We start from the raw sequence: 17,927 nt of genomic DNA, 5'->3' as shown, positions 1-17,927 counted from the left end.
TTACAGTATCAGAAGGTTTAATTATAGTAGAAGGGGAGGTAGCTGAAACAGATTATTTTAGAGTATCACAAAGTTCAGTTATAGGTGAAGGGGAGGTAGGTGAAACAGATTATACCATGACCCCCCCAAAACGTGCATGCTGATTGTCCAGCATGCACATTGTAAATCGAGTTATACTAATGGAAAATGGTCCGGTCGCCCGGACATTTTTCCATTAGTTTAACTCTACTTTTAAAACACTGTCTCGCTATGTTAAATGGGTTTAACATAGCGAGACAGGTTTTAAAAAAAAGCAACGGAGAAAGCAAGATCTCCATTGCCTTTTACTTTTCGCTATGTTAAATGGGTTTAATATAGCGAGACAGTTTAAAATAAGCAATGGACATCTCCGTTGTTATTTTTATACTGTCTCGCTATGTTAAACCCATTTAACATAGCGAAAACAGTAAAAAGCAACGGAGATCTTGCTTTCTCCGTTTTTTGCTCACTCTGATGTACTGCGCGCAGGCCAGTACATCAGAACTGCAGCGGATACCAGACATCTGCGGAAGGGCAGTAAACAGGCATTATACTATGCCATTATTTAAGAAAAGTAATAGTTTATTTTCTTAAATAATGTCATGATATCAGTGACCTTCTGGGTGTGGGCTAGGCTGTATTACCAATTTTACAGTTGTTTGTCTTAATAATAGCTTTCTGGCAGGGAGGTGGGTAACCATTATATTTTAAAATCATTTAGCATAATTATAGAAGGGGTGGGACCAAACCAACCCATTTTACAGCATCAGTCCAGTTTACCCACACCCAGGAGGTATATAAACAGATTATTTTACAGTATCCGAAGGTTTATGTATAGGAGAAAGGAGGTAGGTGAAACAGATTATTTTACAGTATCAGAAGGTTTAGTTATAGGAGAAGGGGAGGTAGCTGAAACAGATTATTTTACAGTATCAGAAGGTTTAGTTATAGGAGAAGGGGAGGTAGCTGAAACAGATTATTTTACAGTATCAGAAGGTTTAGTTATAGGAGAAGGGGAGGTAGGTGAAACAGATTATTTTACAGTATCAGAAGGTTTAGTTATAGGAGAAGGGGAGGTAGGTGAAACAGATTATTTTACAGTATCAGAAGGTTTAGTTATAGGAGAAGGGAGGTAGCTGAAACAGATTATTTTACAGTATCAGAAGGTTTAGTTATAGGAGAAGGGGAGGTAGCTGAAACAGATTATTTTACAGTATCAGAAGGTTTAGTTATAGGAGAAGGGGAGGTAGGTGAAACAGATTATTTTACAGTATCAGAAGGTTTAGTTATAGGAGAAGGGGAGGTAGCTGAAACAGATTATTTTACAGTATCAGAAGGTTTAGTTATAGGAGAAGGGGGGTAGGTGAAACAGATTATTTTACAGTATCAGAAGGTTTAGTTATAGGAGAAGGGAGGTAGGTGAAACAGATTATTTTACAGTATCAGAAGGTTTAGTTATAGGAGAATGGGAGGTAGCTGAAACAGATTATTTTACAGTATCAGAAGGTTTAGTTATAGGAGAAGGGGAGGTAGGTGAAACAGATTATTTTACAGTATCAGAAGGTTTAGTTATAGGAGAAGGGGAGGTAGGTGAAACAGATTATTTTACAGTATCAGAAGGTTTAGTTATAGGAGAAGGGGGGTAGGTGAAACAGATTATTTTACAGTATCAGAAGGTTTAGTTATAGGATAAGTGGGGTAGCTGAAACAGATTATTTTATAGTATCAGAAGGTTTAGTTATATGAGAAGGGAAGGTAGTTGAAACAGATTATTTTACAGTATCAGAAGGTTTAGTTATAGGAGAAGGGGAGGTAGGTGAAACAGATTATTTTACAGTATCAGAAGGTTTAGTTATAGGAGAAGGGGGGTAGGTGAAACAGATTATTTTACAGTATCAGAAGGTTTAGTTATAGGAGAAACGGAGGTAACTGAAACAGATTATTTTACAGTATCAGAAGGTTTAGTTATAGGAGAAGGGAGGTAGGTGAAACAGATTATTTTACAGTATCAGAAGGTTTAGTTATAGGAGAAGGGGAGGTAGCTGAAACAGATTATTTTACAGTATCAGAAGGTTTAGTTATAGGAGAAGGGGAGGTAGGTGAAACAGATTATTTTACAGTATCAGAAGGTTTAGTTATAGGAGAAGGGGAGGTAGCTGAAACAGATTATTTTACAGTATCAGAAGGTTTAGTTATAGGAGAAGGGGGGTAGGTGAAACAGATTATTTTACAGTATCAGAAGGTTTAGTTATAGGAGAAGGGGGGTAGGTGAAACAGATTATTTTATAGTGTTAGAAGGTTTAGTTATAGGAGAAGGGTAGGTAGGTGAAACAGATTATTTTACAGTATCAGAAGGTTTAGTTATAGGAGAAGGGGAGGTAGGTGAAACAGATTATTTTACAGTATCAGAAGGTTTAGTTATAGGAGAAGGGGAGGTAGCTGAAACAGATTATTTTACAGTATCAGATGGTTTAGTTATAGGAGAAGGGGAGGTAGCTGAAACAGATTATTTTACAGTATCAGAAGGTTTAGTTATAGGAGAAGGGGGGTAGGTGAAACAGATTATTTTACAGTATCAGAAGGTTTAGTTATAGGAGAAGGGAGGTAGCTGAAACAGATTATTTTACAGTATCAGAAGGTTTAGTTATAGGAGAAGGGGAGGTAGCTGAAACAGATTATTTTACAGTATCTGAAGGTTTAGTTATAGGAGAAGGGGAGGTAGGTGAAACAGATTATTTTACAGTATCAGAAGCTTTAATTATAGGAGAAGGGGAGGTAGGTGAAACACATTATTTTCCAGTATCAAAAGGTTTAATTATAGGAGAAGGGGAGGTAGGTGAAACAGACTACTTTTCAGTATCAGAAGGTTTATTTACTGTAGAAGGGGAGGTAGGCGAAATAGATTATTTTACAGTATCGAAAGGTTCAGTTATAGGAGAAGTGGAGGTAGCTGAAACAGATTATTTTACAGTATCAGAAGCTTTAATTATTGGAGAAGGGGAGGTAGGTGAAACACATTATTTTACAATATCAGAAGGTTTAGTTATAGGAGAAGGGGAGGTAGGTGAACCAAATTATTTTACAGTATCAGAAGGTTTATTTACTGGAGAAGGGGAAGTAGGCGCAATAGATTATTTTACAGTAATGGAAGGTTCAGTTATAGGAGAAGGGGAGGTAGCTGAAACAGATTATTTTACAGTATCACAATGTTTAGTTATAGGAGAAGGGGAGGTAGTTGAAACAGATTATTTTACAGTATCAGAAGGTTTAGCTATAGGAGAATGGGTGGTAGGTGAAACAGGTTATTTTACAGTATCAGAAGGATTTGTTATAGGAGAAGGGGAGATAGCTGAAACAAAGTATTGTACAGTATCAGAAGGTTTAGCTATAGGAGAAGGGGAGGTAGGTGAAACATTATTTTACATTATCAGGAGGTTTAGTTATAGGAGAAGAGGAGGTAGCTGAAACAGATTATTTTACAGTATCACAAGGTTTAGTTGTAGGAGAAGGGAAGGTAGTTGAAACAGATTATTTTACAGTATCCGAAGGTTTAGTTATAGCAGAAGGGGAGGTAGCTGGAACAGATTATTTTACAGTATCAGACGATTAGTTATAGGAGAAGGGGAGGTAGCTGAAACAGATTATTTTACAGTATCAGAAGGTTTAGTTATAGGAGAAGGGGAGGTAGCTGAAACAGATTATTTTAAAGTATCAGAAGGTTTAGTTATAGGAGAAGGGGAGGTAGCTGAAAGATTATTTTAAAGTATCAGAAGGTTTAGTTATAGGAGAAGGGGTGGTAGGTGAAACAGGTTATTTTAAAGTATCAGAAGGTTTAGTTATAGGAGAAGGGGAGGTAGCTGGAACAGATTATTTTACAGTATCAGACGATTAGTTATAGGAGAAGGGGAGGTAGCTGAAACAGATTATTTTACAGTATCAGAAGGTTTAGTTATAGGAGAAGGGGAGGTAGCTGAAACAGATTATTTTAAAGTATCAGAAGGTTTCGTTATAGGAGAAGGGGAGGTAGCTGGAACAGATTATTTTACAGTATCAGAAGGTTTAGTTATAGAAGGGGAGGTAGGTGAAACAGATTATTTTACAGTATCAGAAGGTTTAGTTATAAGAGAAGGGGAGGTAGCTGAAACAGATTATTTTACAGTATCAGATGGTTTAGTTATAGGAGAAGGGGAGGTAGGTGAAACAGATTATTTTACAGTATCAGAAGGTTTAGTTATAGGAGAAGGGGACATAGCTGAAACAGATTATTTTACAGTATCAGAAGGTTTAGTTATAAGAAAAGGGGAGGTAGCTGAAACAGATTATTTTACAGTATCAGAAGGTTTATTTATAGGAGAAGGTGAGGTAGGTGAAACAGATATTTTTCAGTATCAGAAGGTTTAGTTATAGGAGAAGGGAAAGTAGCTGAAAAAATTATTTGACAGTATCAGAAGGTTTAGTTATCGGAGAAGGGAAGTAGTGAAACAAATTATTTTACAGTATCAGAAGGTTCAGTTATAGGAGAAGGGGAGATAGCTGAAACAAATTATTTTACAGTATCAGAAGGTTTAGTTATAGAAGGGGAGGTAGGTGAAACAGATTATGTTACAGTATCAGAAGGTTTAGTTATAGGAGAAAGTGAGGTAGCTGAAACAGATTATTTTACAGTATCAGAAGGTTTAGTTATAGGAGAAGGGGAGGTAGCTGAAACAGTTTATTTTAAAATATCAGAAAGTTTAGTTACAGGAGATGGGGAGGTATCTGAAACAGACTATTTTACAGTATCAGAAGGTTCAGTTATAGGAGAAGGGGAGGTAGGTGAAACAGATTATTTTACAGTATCAGAAGGTTTAGTTATAGGAGAAGGGGAGGTAGCTGAAACAGATTATTTTACAGTATCAGAAGGTTTAGTTATGAGAAGGGGAGGTAGCTGAAATAGATTATTTGACAGTATCATAAGGTTTAGTTATAGGAGAAAGAGAGGTAGCTGAAACAGATTATTTCACAGTATCAGAAGGTTTAGTTAGTAGAAGGTTAGGTAGGTGAAACAAATTATTTTACAGTATCAGAAGGTTTAGTTATAGGAGAAGGGGAGGTAGCTGGAACAGATTATTTTACAGTATCAGACGATTAGTTATAGGAGAAGGGGAGGTAGCTGAAACAGATTATTTTACATTTACAGTATCAGAAGGTTTAGTTATAGGAGAAGGGGAGGTAGCTGAAACAGATTATTTTACAGTATCAGAAGGTTTAGTTATAGGAGAAGGAGAGGTAGCTGGAACAGATTATTTTACAGTATCAGACGATTAGTTATAGGAGAAGGGCAGGTAGCTGAAACAGATTATTTGTTAGTATCAGAAGGTTTAGTTATAGGAGAAGGGGAGGTATCTGAAACAGACTATTTTACAGTATCAGAACGTTTAGTTATAGGAAAAGGGGAGGTAGGTGAACCAGATTATTTTACAGTATCAGAAGGTTTAGTTATAGGACAAGGGGAGGTAGGTGAAACAGATTATTTTACAGTATCAGAAGGTTTAGTTATAGTAGAAGGTGAGGTAGGTGAAACAGATTATTTTACAGAATCAGAAGGTTTAGTTATAGAAGGGGAGGTAGCTGAAACAGATTATTTTACGGTATCAGAAGGTTTAGTCATAGAAGGGGAGGTAGGTGAAACAGATTATTTTATGGTATCAGAAGGTTTAGTTATAGGAGAAGGGAGGTAGCTGAAACAGATTATTTTACGGTATCAGAAGGTTTAGTCATAGAAGGGGAGGTATCTGAAACAGATTATTTTACAGTATCAGAAGGTTTAGTTATAGGAGAAGGGAGGTAGCTGAAACAGATTATTTTACAGTATCAGAAGGTTTAGTTGTAGAAGGGGAGGTAGGTGAAACAGATTATTTTACAGTATCAGACGGTTCAGTTACAGGAGAAGGGGAGGTAGGTGAAACAGATTATTTTACAGTATCAGAAGGTTTAGTTATAGGAGAAAGTGAGGTAGCTGAAACAGATTATTTTACAGTATCAGAAGGTTTAGTTATAGGAGAAGGGGAGGTAGCTGAAACAGTTTATTTTAAAATATCAGAAAGTTTAGTTACAGGAGATGGGGAGGTATCTGAAACAGACTATTTTACAGTATCAGAAGGTTCAGTTATAGGAGAAGGGGAGGTAGGTGAAACAGATTATTTTACAGTATCAGAAGGTTTAGTTATAGGAGAAGGGGAGGTAGCTGAAACAGATTATTTTACAGTATCAGAAGGTTTAGTTATAGAAGGGGAGGTAGGTGAAACAGATTATTTTACAGTATCAGAAGGTTTAGTTATAGGAGAAGGAGAGGTAGCTGAAACAGATTATTTTACAGTATCAGAAGGTTTAGTTATAGAAGGGGAGGTAGGTGAAACAGATTATTTTACAGTATCCGAAGGTTTAGTTATAGGAGAAGGGGAGGTAGCTGGAACAGATTATTTTACAGTATCAGACGATTAGTTATAGGAGAAGGGGAGGTAGCTGAAACAGATTATTTTACATTTACAGTATCAGAAGGTTTAGTTATAGGAGAAGGGGAGGTAGCTGAAACAGATTATTTTACAGTATCAGAAGGTTTAGTTATAGGAGAAGGAGAGGTAGCTGGAACAGATTATTTTACAGTATCAGACGATTAGTTATAGGAGAAGGGCAGGTAGCTGAAACAGATTATTTGTTAGTATCAGAAGGTTTAGTTATAGGAGAAGGGGAGGTATCTGAAACAGACTATTTTACAGTATCAGAACGTTTAGTTATAGGAAAAGGGGAGGTAGGTGAACCAGATTATTTTACAGTATCAGAAGGTTTAGTTATAGGACAAGGGGAGGTAGGTGAAACAGATTATTTTACAGTATCAGAAGGTTTAGTTATAGTAGAAGGTGAGGTAGGTGAAACAGATTATTTTACAGAATCAGAAGGTTTAGTTATAGAAGGGGAGGTAGCTGAAACAGATTATTTTACGGTATCAGAAGGTTTAGTCATAGAAGGGGAGGTAGGTGAAACAGATTATTTTATGGTATCAGAAGGTTTAGTCATAGAAGGGGAGGTATCTGAAACAGATTATTTTACAGTATCAGAAGGTTTAGTTATAGGAGAAGGGAGGTAGCTGAAACAGATTATTTTACAGTATCAGAAGGTTTAGTTGTAGAAGGGGAGGTAGGTGAAACAGATTATTTTACAGTATCAGAAGGTTTAGTTATAGGAGAAGGGGAGGTAGATGAAACAGATTATTTTACAGTATCAGAAGGTTTAGTTATAGGAGAAGGTGGTAGGTGAAGCAGGATTTTCTGATCGTATTGCATATGATCCCATATAATATTATAACCATATAATATGGATGGAGATAAAGGAAACCAAGGAGTGTATAAAACAGGCGAACGAATAAATGAGAATGTACGGAATAAAAAAGGAAATAGATTAGTAATACAGTTATGGAAAGATAATATTTCTATGACAACATTTTATAAAAAATCGTCTGAGTGGTTGATGTTTTTTAAAGAAAAACAAAAAAAAGATGTTTTTACACTGGCAGTATATGATGTGAGAAAAGTAGAGAATGAAAAATACAAGAGAACACATGATGCATTTTGAAGATACGGGACACAGTGATAGAAAGTACGTTGACAAAGAAACAGAATTATATGAAGTGTGAAATTGTTATATTAGCAAAGATATTTTTACAAGGAAAATGATAAGACATATTGAGTTACAGAAGTAAATTAGTAAAGGTTGATGGTAGATGCCGATGGCGCAGTGGTGCAGAGATAGCATTGTTGCCTCACAGCAAGAAGTTCTCTGGTTCGATTCTCAGCTGACGTGCCTTCTATGCGTAGTCTGCATGTCCTCCCTTCATTCGTGTGGGTTTTGTCCAGGTGCTCCAGTTTACTCCCACAGTACAAACACATGCATCTGGAGCTTTTCTCCACAGGCCTCTGCTGAAAATGAGTTTTGTTCCAAGCCAGACTTTCCCAGTAAACAAATGTTAAAATAAAATAAAAAAATAAAATACTTTAATGAGAGGAATAAAAAATCACGTAAAAGGAGAAATAGAAAGAACTCGGGTAAATATTATGGATGGTGTAGTAGAATATGTACAAGAAATGTTTAAAGAAAAAAGAAGATGTGAACTAATATGGAAAGTAAAAACATTACCAGATGAAGAGAATAAGGATTTGGAAAATGAGACTTCTTTGTGTGAGCTGAAGTATTAGGACAAGTGAATAATAATTTGGCTAAAGAAGTGGATGGAATAAGCTACGAAATGGAGTCTTATATTGCCAGGCTCTGGATTGCATTGCATAAGTGGAAATTCCTTAAGATTCCAAGAGCAGGCTAAGTTATTTCTTACACTTATTTCACTGAATTGCACTTCTGAAATGCTTATAATTGTGCTATACAGTTGATCTACTATATTTTTGCACTGTTATAAAGCTTTTTTTAATTGTTTCACTGCATTTATGTACTGTTTTAAAGTGTTTTAACATTACTTAACTGTAAACTGCTTTTTCATACTGAGAGTTGTATTTTCTGTTTGTGATTGCTCTGTCCGAGCCTTTATGTGCATTTTTGTCTGTTAAAAGCATTCCCTAGTCTGCTCCTTCATCTGTTTAAAACTTTCATTTAGTGGCTACAGCTAGGAACTGTAATTTTTTTTCCACCCACCCTGCCTCCCTAGTGTTGTGTGTTTTTATACTTGGTGGCTTTGCAGCTGCCCGCCCATACTGTACATTTGATCTGTGACACTCCTCCCAGTCTAGTGTCATTAGTTCACTCAATCTAATAGAGAACATTTGTGAAGGCCAACCCACTCAGATTCCTAACGTTGAATTAACTTCTGTTCCAGCTTTCTCCATTTCCACTTTACTGGAAAAAAAATTCTAAGCTTGCTTCCCCCCTTTCCTGTGGCAGGTCAGATATGGATTTGCTGTGTCCAGGACTGTTTGTGGGCTCCTAAGCCCCCCCCCACTTAACTGGGGTTAAACTATTCCTGGCGCCATAAAGTCTGTTTTTCAAAATTTCCCTTGCAACTAGCCAGCTTTTTAGTTTTAGCACTCATCTGTTTCTTTGATCTCAGCACTTGTTCAGAACTCATTGTAAGCACTAAATAAGTTACAAATTACTACAGCACTCAACTTTCCTCACTTGTCTAGAGGAAAACAGTTTTTAGTACTTAATAAATAAGCACCTATTCAGGCATGTCTAAAGGTCAGCTCCCAGTGTATTCTCCTGTCTACCTGATGAATCTGGGCATCTTGAGACAATGCAGCAATTGCCTCATGTACACAGACAACCCTCTCCTCCTACCACCCAACACTACGACCTGTGAGAGATGCACTTATATAGCCAAACTGGAAGCAAAGCTCTCTTTACCAAAGACAGGCCTAGACAGTCAAGAGGAGAAGGTAAACACTTGCACCGCACCACACTCATCACATAGTCCCTCAAAACCTACACCACCAAAACACACACACAGAACCACAAAACACACACCTACATTTGCGGAGGCTCTCAGTACAAATCTGCCCAAACAACAGAGACCTCCAAAGCAGAAATGCAAGCAACCTCCACCCCCCAACACAACCCAAATGACACATAGTCCACATACTCAGTGTGCCACTCAACCACAGCCCATAAGGCATAACAACGTACTCAACACTCTAGTCATAGGTGACTCTATAGTCGGGCACACTGATATTCCATTCACCAGGCTAAACAAGGAGAAAGTTACTGTCAGCTGCCTGTCAGGTGCCAGGATCCGCCACATAACGCACGCACTCAGGTCACTCCACAACAAGTACAAATATGACTCTGTCATTGTCCATGTTGGTGTGAATGACCTGAGATGTACCTCCCTGGACTACATGAAAAGAGACATGGAGGAGCTCTCTGATCTTGTAGCCCAGGCCGGTATGACCCTAGCCCTGAGTAGCATCCTGCCATCACCCAGAATGACACCACAGTACAAGGACAAAATGATTGACTTTATCAATTGGCTAAGCTTCTGGTGTCATTCTAAGGGAATCCAGTACCTGTCTGCCTGAGATGACATGATCAACAGACCACGCTGCTTTGCCAGAGATGGCCTGCACCTGTCGCCCTTGGGATTCCAGATACTGGCAAAGGCTCAAGCCACCCCTATAGTGCCTTTTTTAGGCAAGGTTCAAATGACAAATTCACCACCATAACAGGTACAAGCAAGCAAAATCTGAGGGTAGTGCTACTCAATGCTAGAAGTCTAAACCTCAAAATGCACTCACTCGAGGCACTCCTTAAAATGGAGAACATTGACATCTGTGCAGTGACAGAGACCTGGTTCAAAGCTCCAGAGAGCACCCCTGCATTACCAGGCTATAATTCATACCACACCTTTTGGCCACCAAACCCGGACCAAAACACTAAAGGTGGAGGCGTGTCCATATTGATTAAGGATATCCACACCTCCAAGCTAGTTGCTCAGCATAATGCATCCGAGATTATCCAAGTTCAACTAACTCTGGGCAAAACCGCAATCCAGATTGTAGCTTGCTACAGACCCCCCACCATGCCCCAGGATTCCCACTCCTCTTTTCTTGATACATTGGAAAATATTAAGGTACAACCCAACACTCTAATAATGGGTGATTTCAACTACCCTACCATTAACTGGGAAAACTACTCATGTACCAACTCTTTTGCTCAATGTTTTCTGGAAATCATCAATTCCAACGCTTTGGATCAACTTATCCACACCCCCACCAGAGGCAGCAATATCTTAGACCTGGTCATCACCAACATGAGTGACCGGTGTTCCACACCAGAGGTCAGCTCCTCGTTGGTCAGATCCGACCACAAGCTAATCACCCTAGACATCCACATCCCGCTCCCACCCCCCATTAGGAAAACAACTGTAAAAAATTTCTCCAAAGCCAACTTCACGCTTCTTAAGACAGAAGTGGCAAACTTCATGACACCCATGCAGATGGACAATAGAGGTACGACTGCTGAATCCTACACAAATGCACTTTATAAGCACTTACACGAGTGCATGGATTGTGCTATCCCTAACAGAACCAAGATGCTATCCTCCAAAAAAAGGAAGCCAATCTGGTGGTCTTCTGCCATAAACAAACTCTACAACAGAAGAAAGAAACTGTTGCAAAAAAGAGTAAAATCCCATGATTGGAGGAACTCCCTGGTCAGCCTCAGTAAGAAGCTGAGATCCCTCATAAAATCCTCCAAAGCTAGTTATGAAAACAAAATTGCCAATGATTCTAAAGACAACCACAAAGCATTCTATAGCTATGTTAAAAATCTCAATGGCAACACTCAGATCTGCTCTGAGTTACAGCACAATGACACTAAATATACAGAACCAACTGATATTGCCAACATCCTGGCAGATAGGTTCAGTGCTAACTTTACCCCCCTCTCACCCTCTAAAGGGCCCATCTTTATACCAGAAGAATGCAAAGTTCCTGTAATCACGGCTGCACAGGTAAAAACTTCACTCTCCAAAGCCAAGAACACAGCATCCATGGGTCCAGACAACATCCCAGGCTACCTTCTACATGAACTACAGAATGAACTGGCACCCCACCTAAGTACCATGTTCAATCATAGCCTCACCTCAGGCTTTGTGCCCATTGAATGGCGCACCGTGATAGTTATCCCACTCCACAAAGGGATCGGGGGCCACAACAGACCCTGGGAACTACCGCCCCATTAGCCTGACAAACCTCGTCTGCAAGGCCATGGAACGTATCATCATGGAACTCATAAACAAAGACATTGGAGATCTCCAAACCCTGGACCCCACACAGTTTGGGTTTGTAAAAGGCAGATCATGTCTCCTAAACCTGATAGGCTTCTTTGAAGTAGTCACCAAGGCCATGGATGAGGGTAAGGTGGTTCACACAGCCTATCTAGATCTCGCCAAGGCGTTCAACACCATCCCCCACTCTGGAATTATAGATAAACTCACTAAACTAGGTATAAATCCCTATGTCACAAGATGGGTTGCCAACTGGCTTACTGAAAGAACCCACACTGTGAAAGTAGCAGGCTCCAAATCAGACTTCAGACCAGTGACAAGTGGAGTACCACAGGGTTCAGTCCTGGGTCCTCTCCTGTTTGGTATCTACTTCTTTGAAGTACAGGCTAACACAGAAGGTCTTTGGCTAACTAAATTCGCAGATGACTGCAAACTAGGAGCCATAATTGAAACTCCTAATGATGTGGACATCCTACAAAAGAGCCTCACTGAGACAAATGCCTGGTGTCAAAGACATGGTCTCAAGCTTAATGCCAAAAAGTGCATTGTCATCCCCTTTGGTAAAAATTCTGTACCCATGAACTACCACATAGGTGGTAGTCTACTTAACACTGAAAATGTGATAAGAGACCTTGGGACACAGGTGGACAGTAGTCTCTCCTTTGATAATCACATCGCCAAAGTGGTCAGGAAATCCTTCTACATGGCACACCTCATCACAAAAGGTTTCTCATCCAGAAAAAAAGAGGTCATTGTTTCCCCTCTACTCATCACTCATTAGACCCATTATAGAGTACAACGCCCCTTTTGGTATGTACCTCACAAGACATCTACAACAACTGGAAAGGCATAAAAATACCTCACAAAGAGGATTACTGGCCTCAAACAGATGCCTTACGCAGACCGTCTCAAAAAACTCCAGCTTTACTCCGTCGCATATCGCCTACTCAGAGGCGATCTCTGCCTAACATACAAAGCTATGTCAAACCCAGAGTTGTTGGACATGCTCCACTTAAAGAAATCCCAATCCCTCTGAGCTACACGCTCTAGGGACCTAAACCCTGTCACCACAATAAACAGAACATGCTGGAGGGATAGATTCCTGTCCCAGAGACTTCCCATACTCTGGAACAGAATACCTATCTATGTCAAACAGAGCTCCTCATTAGCACTCTTTAAGAAAAATCTTGATGATTGGATGGGGAATAGGAAATTCACCCCGGGGATCACTTATGTGGTTCTGCTTGACAGGGGCACAGGAAAATAATTTTCTTGGGTGGCGAAAGCCAGGGTACATTTTTGGCTAGGCTTGTATATGCCCTAGGGCCAATAGCCTAGTACCTACCTATGAATCTATGTATAACACTTAAGGGATTGGCAATTTATTTCAAAGATTTTGAATGAATGGTTAAATGAAGGTTTTATGTATAAAGACCTATGTAGTGGAATAGTTAAATTCAGATAGAAAAAGGAAGACAGGAGACAATTAAAAAACTGTGGGCCAGTACTACTGAATAATAATGACTATAAGATCTAGTATTGAATAATAATCATTATTAGATCTTTATGAAAATAATGCAAAAGAGATTTAAAACTAAAATGGAAGTTAGTATAAATAGCATAAAGGGAAAGGCTTGTCGAGAATTATTATTGATAGAGAAATTGTGGATGATATCATGAACAGAAAAGAAGAAGCTAAAAATTATGAGAGGAGACCTTATACAAGGCATTTAATACAAACATACATGAATTCTTATGGGCAATAATAAAAGAATATAATATAACTGAGAAAGTTAGGAAATTATGTATGTCAGTGTATAGAAATAATAAAGTAAAATACTTGTAAATGGCTGGTTAGGCCAAGAGGTACATATGAAGAGTGGTATAAGACAGGGATGTCTAATGAGTTGTATACTCTTTGCATTCATTATGAATGTGGTAGTATGTGAAATAAATTACAAAATGAAGGAGGTGGGGTATATAACACTCAAACGGTTAAGAATTCCAGTTCTGTTAACATATGCCGATGACATTATTTGTATCTTACAGTGATGTATTTTATGTAATGTACCAGTATATAGTGGAGCTTTTCTCCTCGGGCCTCTGCTGAAAATGGACATATATCCAGCCAGACTAGCCCGGTCAACAAATGTAAAATAAAATAAAATAAAATAAATAAATAGATTTCAAAAAACAAAATTTGGATAAAAGAAGTAATAACTTGCACAAATGAGTATCTAGATGTGATAGGGATGGCTTTAAATAAAGAAAAATGTAATGGGTGATGTAATAAAGATAGTGGGTTTATATTTTTACAATGAATGACATTTCTGTGTTAGGTATAAAATTTGGGAATAAAGATTTAAGTAGAATTCAGTCGGAATAACAACAGCAGAAATAAAACAAACCTGTCTTTTCTGGAGAACATATAAATTTTCATTCAGAAAAAAAAGGCTTATTGGATAAACTCAGTAGGGGTGGGAAAAATAGCAAACTTAGCAAATGTATTTATGTTGCCAACAGTATTTGAAAAGGAATTATTGCAGACATTTTTTTTTCATTTATATGTGGTTATAGATGAAACCCAGTAAAAAGAGTTTTGTACGTAAATAAAGTGGAAGCAGGTTTAAGGTTAATTAACCCAGTGGTATATGCTGTTTCATTACATCTGTACAAAGTATTAAAGTGGATGAATGAAAAAGATGGGAGATTAGTAGTAAAACTGTATAAACATAAGTATGATATAAGTTTGGGATATGGTAAAAAGGAAAAAAAGTGTACAAATGAAGAAATAAAATGTTACGAAGAAAGAAATATTTCTGTGGAAAATAAAGATTGATGAGAAAGAAAAGTATATGGTCTCTGACTGTAATGATAAAACATTACTGTGTAAAATCATAGGAAAATCTGTCATGGAAAAATCTATCAGATGAAAAAATTAAAGCTATAAAAATAAGAAACAAAAGGCGTAATCAGAAAGTTCAATGCCAAGATTTTTTTGTGGAGACTGGTAATAGATAAATTACCAGTAAAAAGAAATATGCCATATAAAAAGAAAAGTGATAGAATGTGTTTAAATTGCAAAGAAGAAACTACTGCACATGTGTTTTTGAAATGTAAAAGAGTAAAAAAGTTATGAGGAAAACTGTTTAAAGAAGATTTTTTTTGAAAGATATAAAAAAAAGTAGATAAAATAAACACGGATATAATTAAATATGGATATTATAAAAATAAAAGTAAAGAATATGTTAAAAGAATAGAAAAAAGCTATTTTATGTCTTTCACACATTATAAACAGATATAGATATATGAATATATGTCAAATTATCAAAATGAGAAGGCATCAAAGCTGAAGTGATTGATGCCAGCATTCTGAGCTTCAATCCATCAAAAAACTCAAAACATCTAACAAAAGTAATTGCAAAAGGAAGCATACACTTTCCTTTTGATACTGAAACACCAAACTCCCACCACACATTCAGATCAAATTTGTCGAATATTGGTAGTGTTATGGAAAGAGTTTCTGATAGGAAAGGTGCAGAGTTATGGTTAGGGGCAGGGGGAAGTATAAGGTTAAGATTAGCAGGTATTACTAAAGCAGTGCCTGCTTACCATATCCATGCCCCTAACCATAACCCTGCCCCTCCCATAACCATAACCCTGTACCATACCTTTCCAAAACCCTTTCCATAACACTGCCATTAATCTATACAGCCTGGACACACACGGGCACACACACATGCACCACATATGCATTTATGCATAAATACATAATTGCTGCCAACAGTAATGACCAATGATAAAGCTGTCTTACTTTTATTTTACAGAAAGAGAAATATGCACCTTTTACTACTGTACTCAGTGAAATAACTTACTTACTGTAACCCAATAAGTAAATAAAGCATGTCACACTAAAAAAAATGCTTTGATTAACAGTTGCACACGTTTATTATATTTGTTTTTAACCCACTTAACTTACTCTACCTGCATCAATTTATGCAAACCTGATGCCACTGTATTTTGCCCTTGTCAAATACAGCTATTATTTAATACAGCCTGCAAGCTCTGTTTAATTACCTCAAATGCAGAACAGTTTAAATAAATACAATGATTTTCAAGACACAGACCTGATGTTTTCCACAATACTGTCCTCCCCATGTAAATCATTAAAATTTTAAAAAGAAACAAGTAATTAGTTTGGCCTAAAGCATCCAACGTTTCTGAAGTGCCTGCTCGTTTATCAGCATCTGTCTACACAGGTATACTGAAAGCACTTGATTTTATGCAGCTATACAAGGCAGAGACCATCAAACTGTTACTGTGTTGGGGAGGCTGCAAAAACATTGTCGCTGCCGTTAGAGAACATGCTTCGAAGTTCATCTCGATAATTAAAGGTTGCGGAGCCTTACATTACCTGCACGCTAATTATGCTGCCTCTTCTGCTGCTGTTTTGGCTTTCTGAAATTGTATGATTGCTGTAGCAGAGAGCATCAAACCCCAGAATTCCTCCAACGCAATCTCCTATCAAACAAACCTAGAAAGAAAAAGAAGAATTTTGTGAGATTGTAACAAACCTCAGGGGTGCAATCTCAGCATGTAATAGAAAACGGAATAAAGAACAACAGTCACCTTGTATGACACAAAAGACATTCTTAAAAATAAAAAGAAGAGCTTCATTGTATGAATCTAAATATGGGCAAGGGGCAATAATATAATCTGCCCCCTTCCTTAAGACGGATGCAAACAGCACGGCCCTCCCCATTTTCATTCTGTTCAACAGGTGCATCCAAGAAGTTTAGGTCCCCTTACTCTGGCAGAAAGCTTTTGTCACCCTTCTCCACAAAGGGGGCAATAACACAGACACTATTAACTTCTGTCTTATAGCTATTCTCTCACCTCTTTCTAAAATCCTCGAAAAATGCATTCCTCACCAACTCTTGCCATACCGAACACACAATCATCTTCTTACCCCAGCATAATATGGTTTCAGGCCTGGCCATAGCACTACCACTGTCCGGCTGTTTTTCATTGGCACCATTAATCATGCTCGCGACTCTGGGAAAATTGTATCCACCCTTTACTTAGATCTCTTCAAAGCCTTTGTCACTGTCTCACATCCTCTACTCTTATCTCAACTTTCCTCCCTCGTTTTATCTCCTTCCTCCATACCCTGGTTTACAAGCTCACCCTCCAATAGACAACAAGCTGTTAAATGGAAAACTTCCACTTCATCCTTTCTCAACAATCCCTCTGGCACCCCCCAAGGTTCTATTCCCAGCCCATTTACTTTTCAATGTTTTCATTAATAACTTTCACAAACCCATAGATAATGTTACACTGACCCAGTATCCTGATAATGCTACACTGATCCAGTATCCTGATAATGTTACACTGACCCAGTATCCTGATAATGTTACACTGACCCAGTATCCTGATAATGCTACACTGACCCAGTATCCTGATAATGTTACACTGACCCAGTATCCTGATAATGTTACACTGACCCAGTATCCTGATAATGTTACACTGACCCAGTATCCTGATAATGTTACACTGATCCAGTATCCTGATAATGTTACACTGACCCAGTATCCTGATAATGTTACACTGACCCAGTATCCTGATAATGTTACACTGACCCAGTATCCTGATAATGTTACACTGATCCAGTATCCTGATAATGCTACACTGATCCAGTATCCTGATAATGTTACACTGACCCAGTATCCTGATAATGTTACACTGACCCAGTATCCTGATAATGTTACACTGACCCAGTATCCTGATAATGTTACACTGATCCAGTATCCTGATAATGCTACACTGATCCAGTATCCTGATAATGCTACACTGATCCAGTATCCTGATAATGCTACACTGACCCAGTATCCTGATAATGCTACACTGACCCAGTATCCTGATAATGTTACACTGATCCAGTATCCTGATAATGCTACACTGACCCAGTATCCTGATAATGCTACACTGACCCAGTATCCTGATAATGTTACACTGATCCAGTATCCTGATAATGCTACACTGATCCAGTATCCTGATAATGTTACACTGACCCAGTATCCTGATAATGCTACACTGACCCAGTATCCTGATAATGTTACACTGACCCAGTATCCTGATA

At 38.0% G+C, this 17,927-nt stretch overlaps 1 protein-coding gene across 8 annotated transcripts in view; it reads right to left on the bottom strand.

Annotated features, from left to right (window-relative positions):
• PITPNM2 (phosphatidylinositol transfer protein membrane associated 2) overlaps positions 1-17,927 on the bottom strand; it is a 3,395,372-nt gene that overhangs the window by 400,547 nt on the left and 2,976,898 nt on the right. For all 8 annotated transcript variants that reach the window (XM_044067911.1, XM_044067913.1, XM_044067916.1 and 5 more), the window contains one exon: positions 16,203-16,322. In XM_044067911.1, the coding sequence (XP_043923846.1) occupies positions 16,203-16,322 (120 nt within the window). The remainder of the gene's footprint in view (positions 1-16,202; positions 16,323-17,927) is intronic.

This window comes from Protopterus annectens, chromosome 3.part1, assembly GCF_019279795.1.
Source record: "Protopterus annectens isolate FY-2018-M chromosome 3.part1, PAN1.0, whole genome shotgun sequence".
In the NCBI taxonomy this organism is placed as follows: Eukaryota; Metazoa; Chordata; order Ceratodontiformes; family Protopteridae; genus Protopterus; species Protopterus annectens.
Note: the sequence above shows the minus strand (reverse complement) of the source record. Positions and strands in the feature narration are given on the sequence as shown.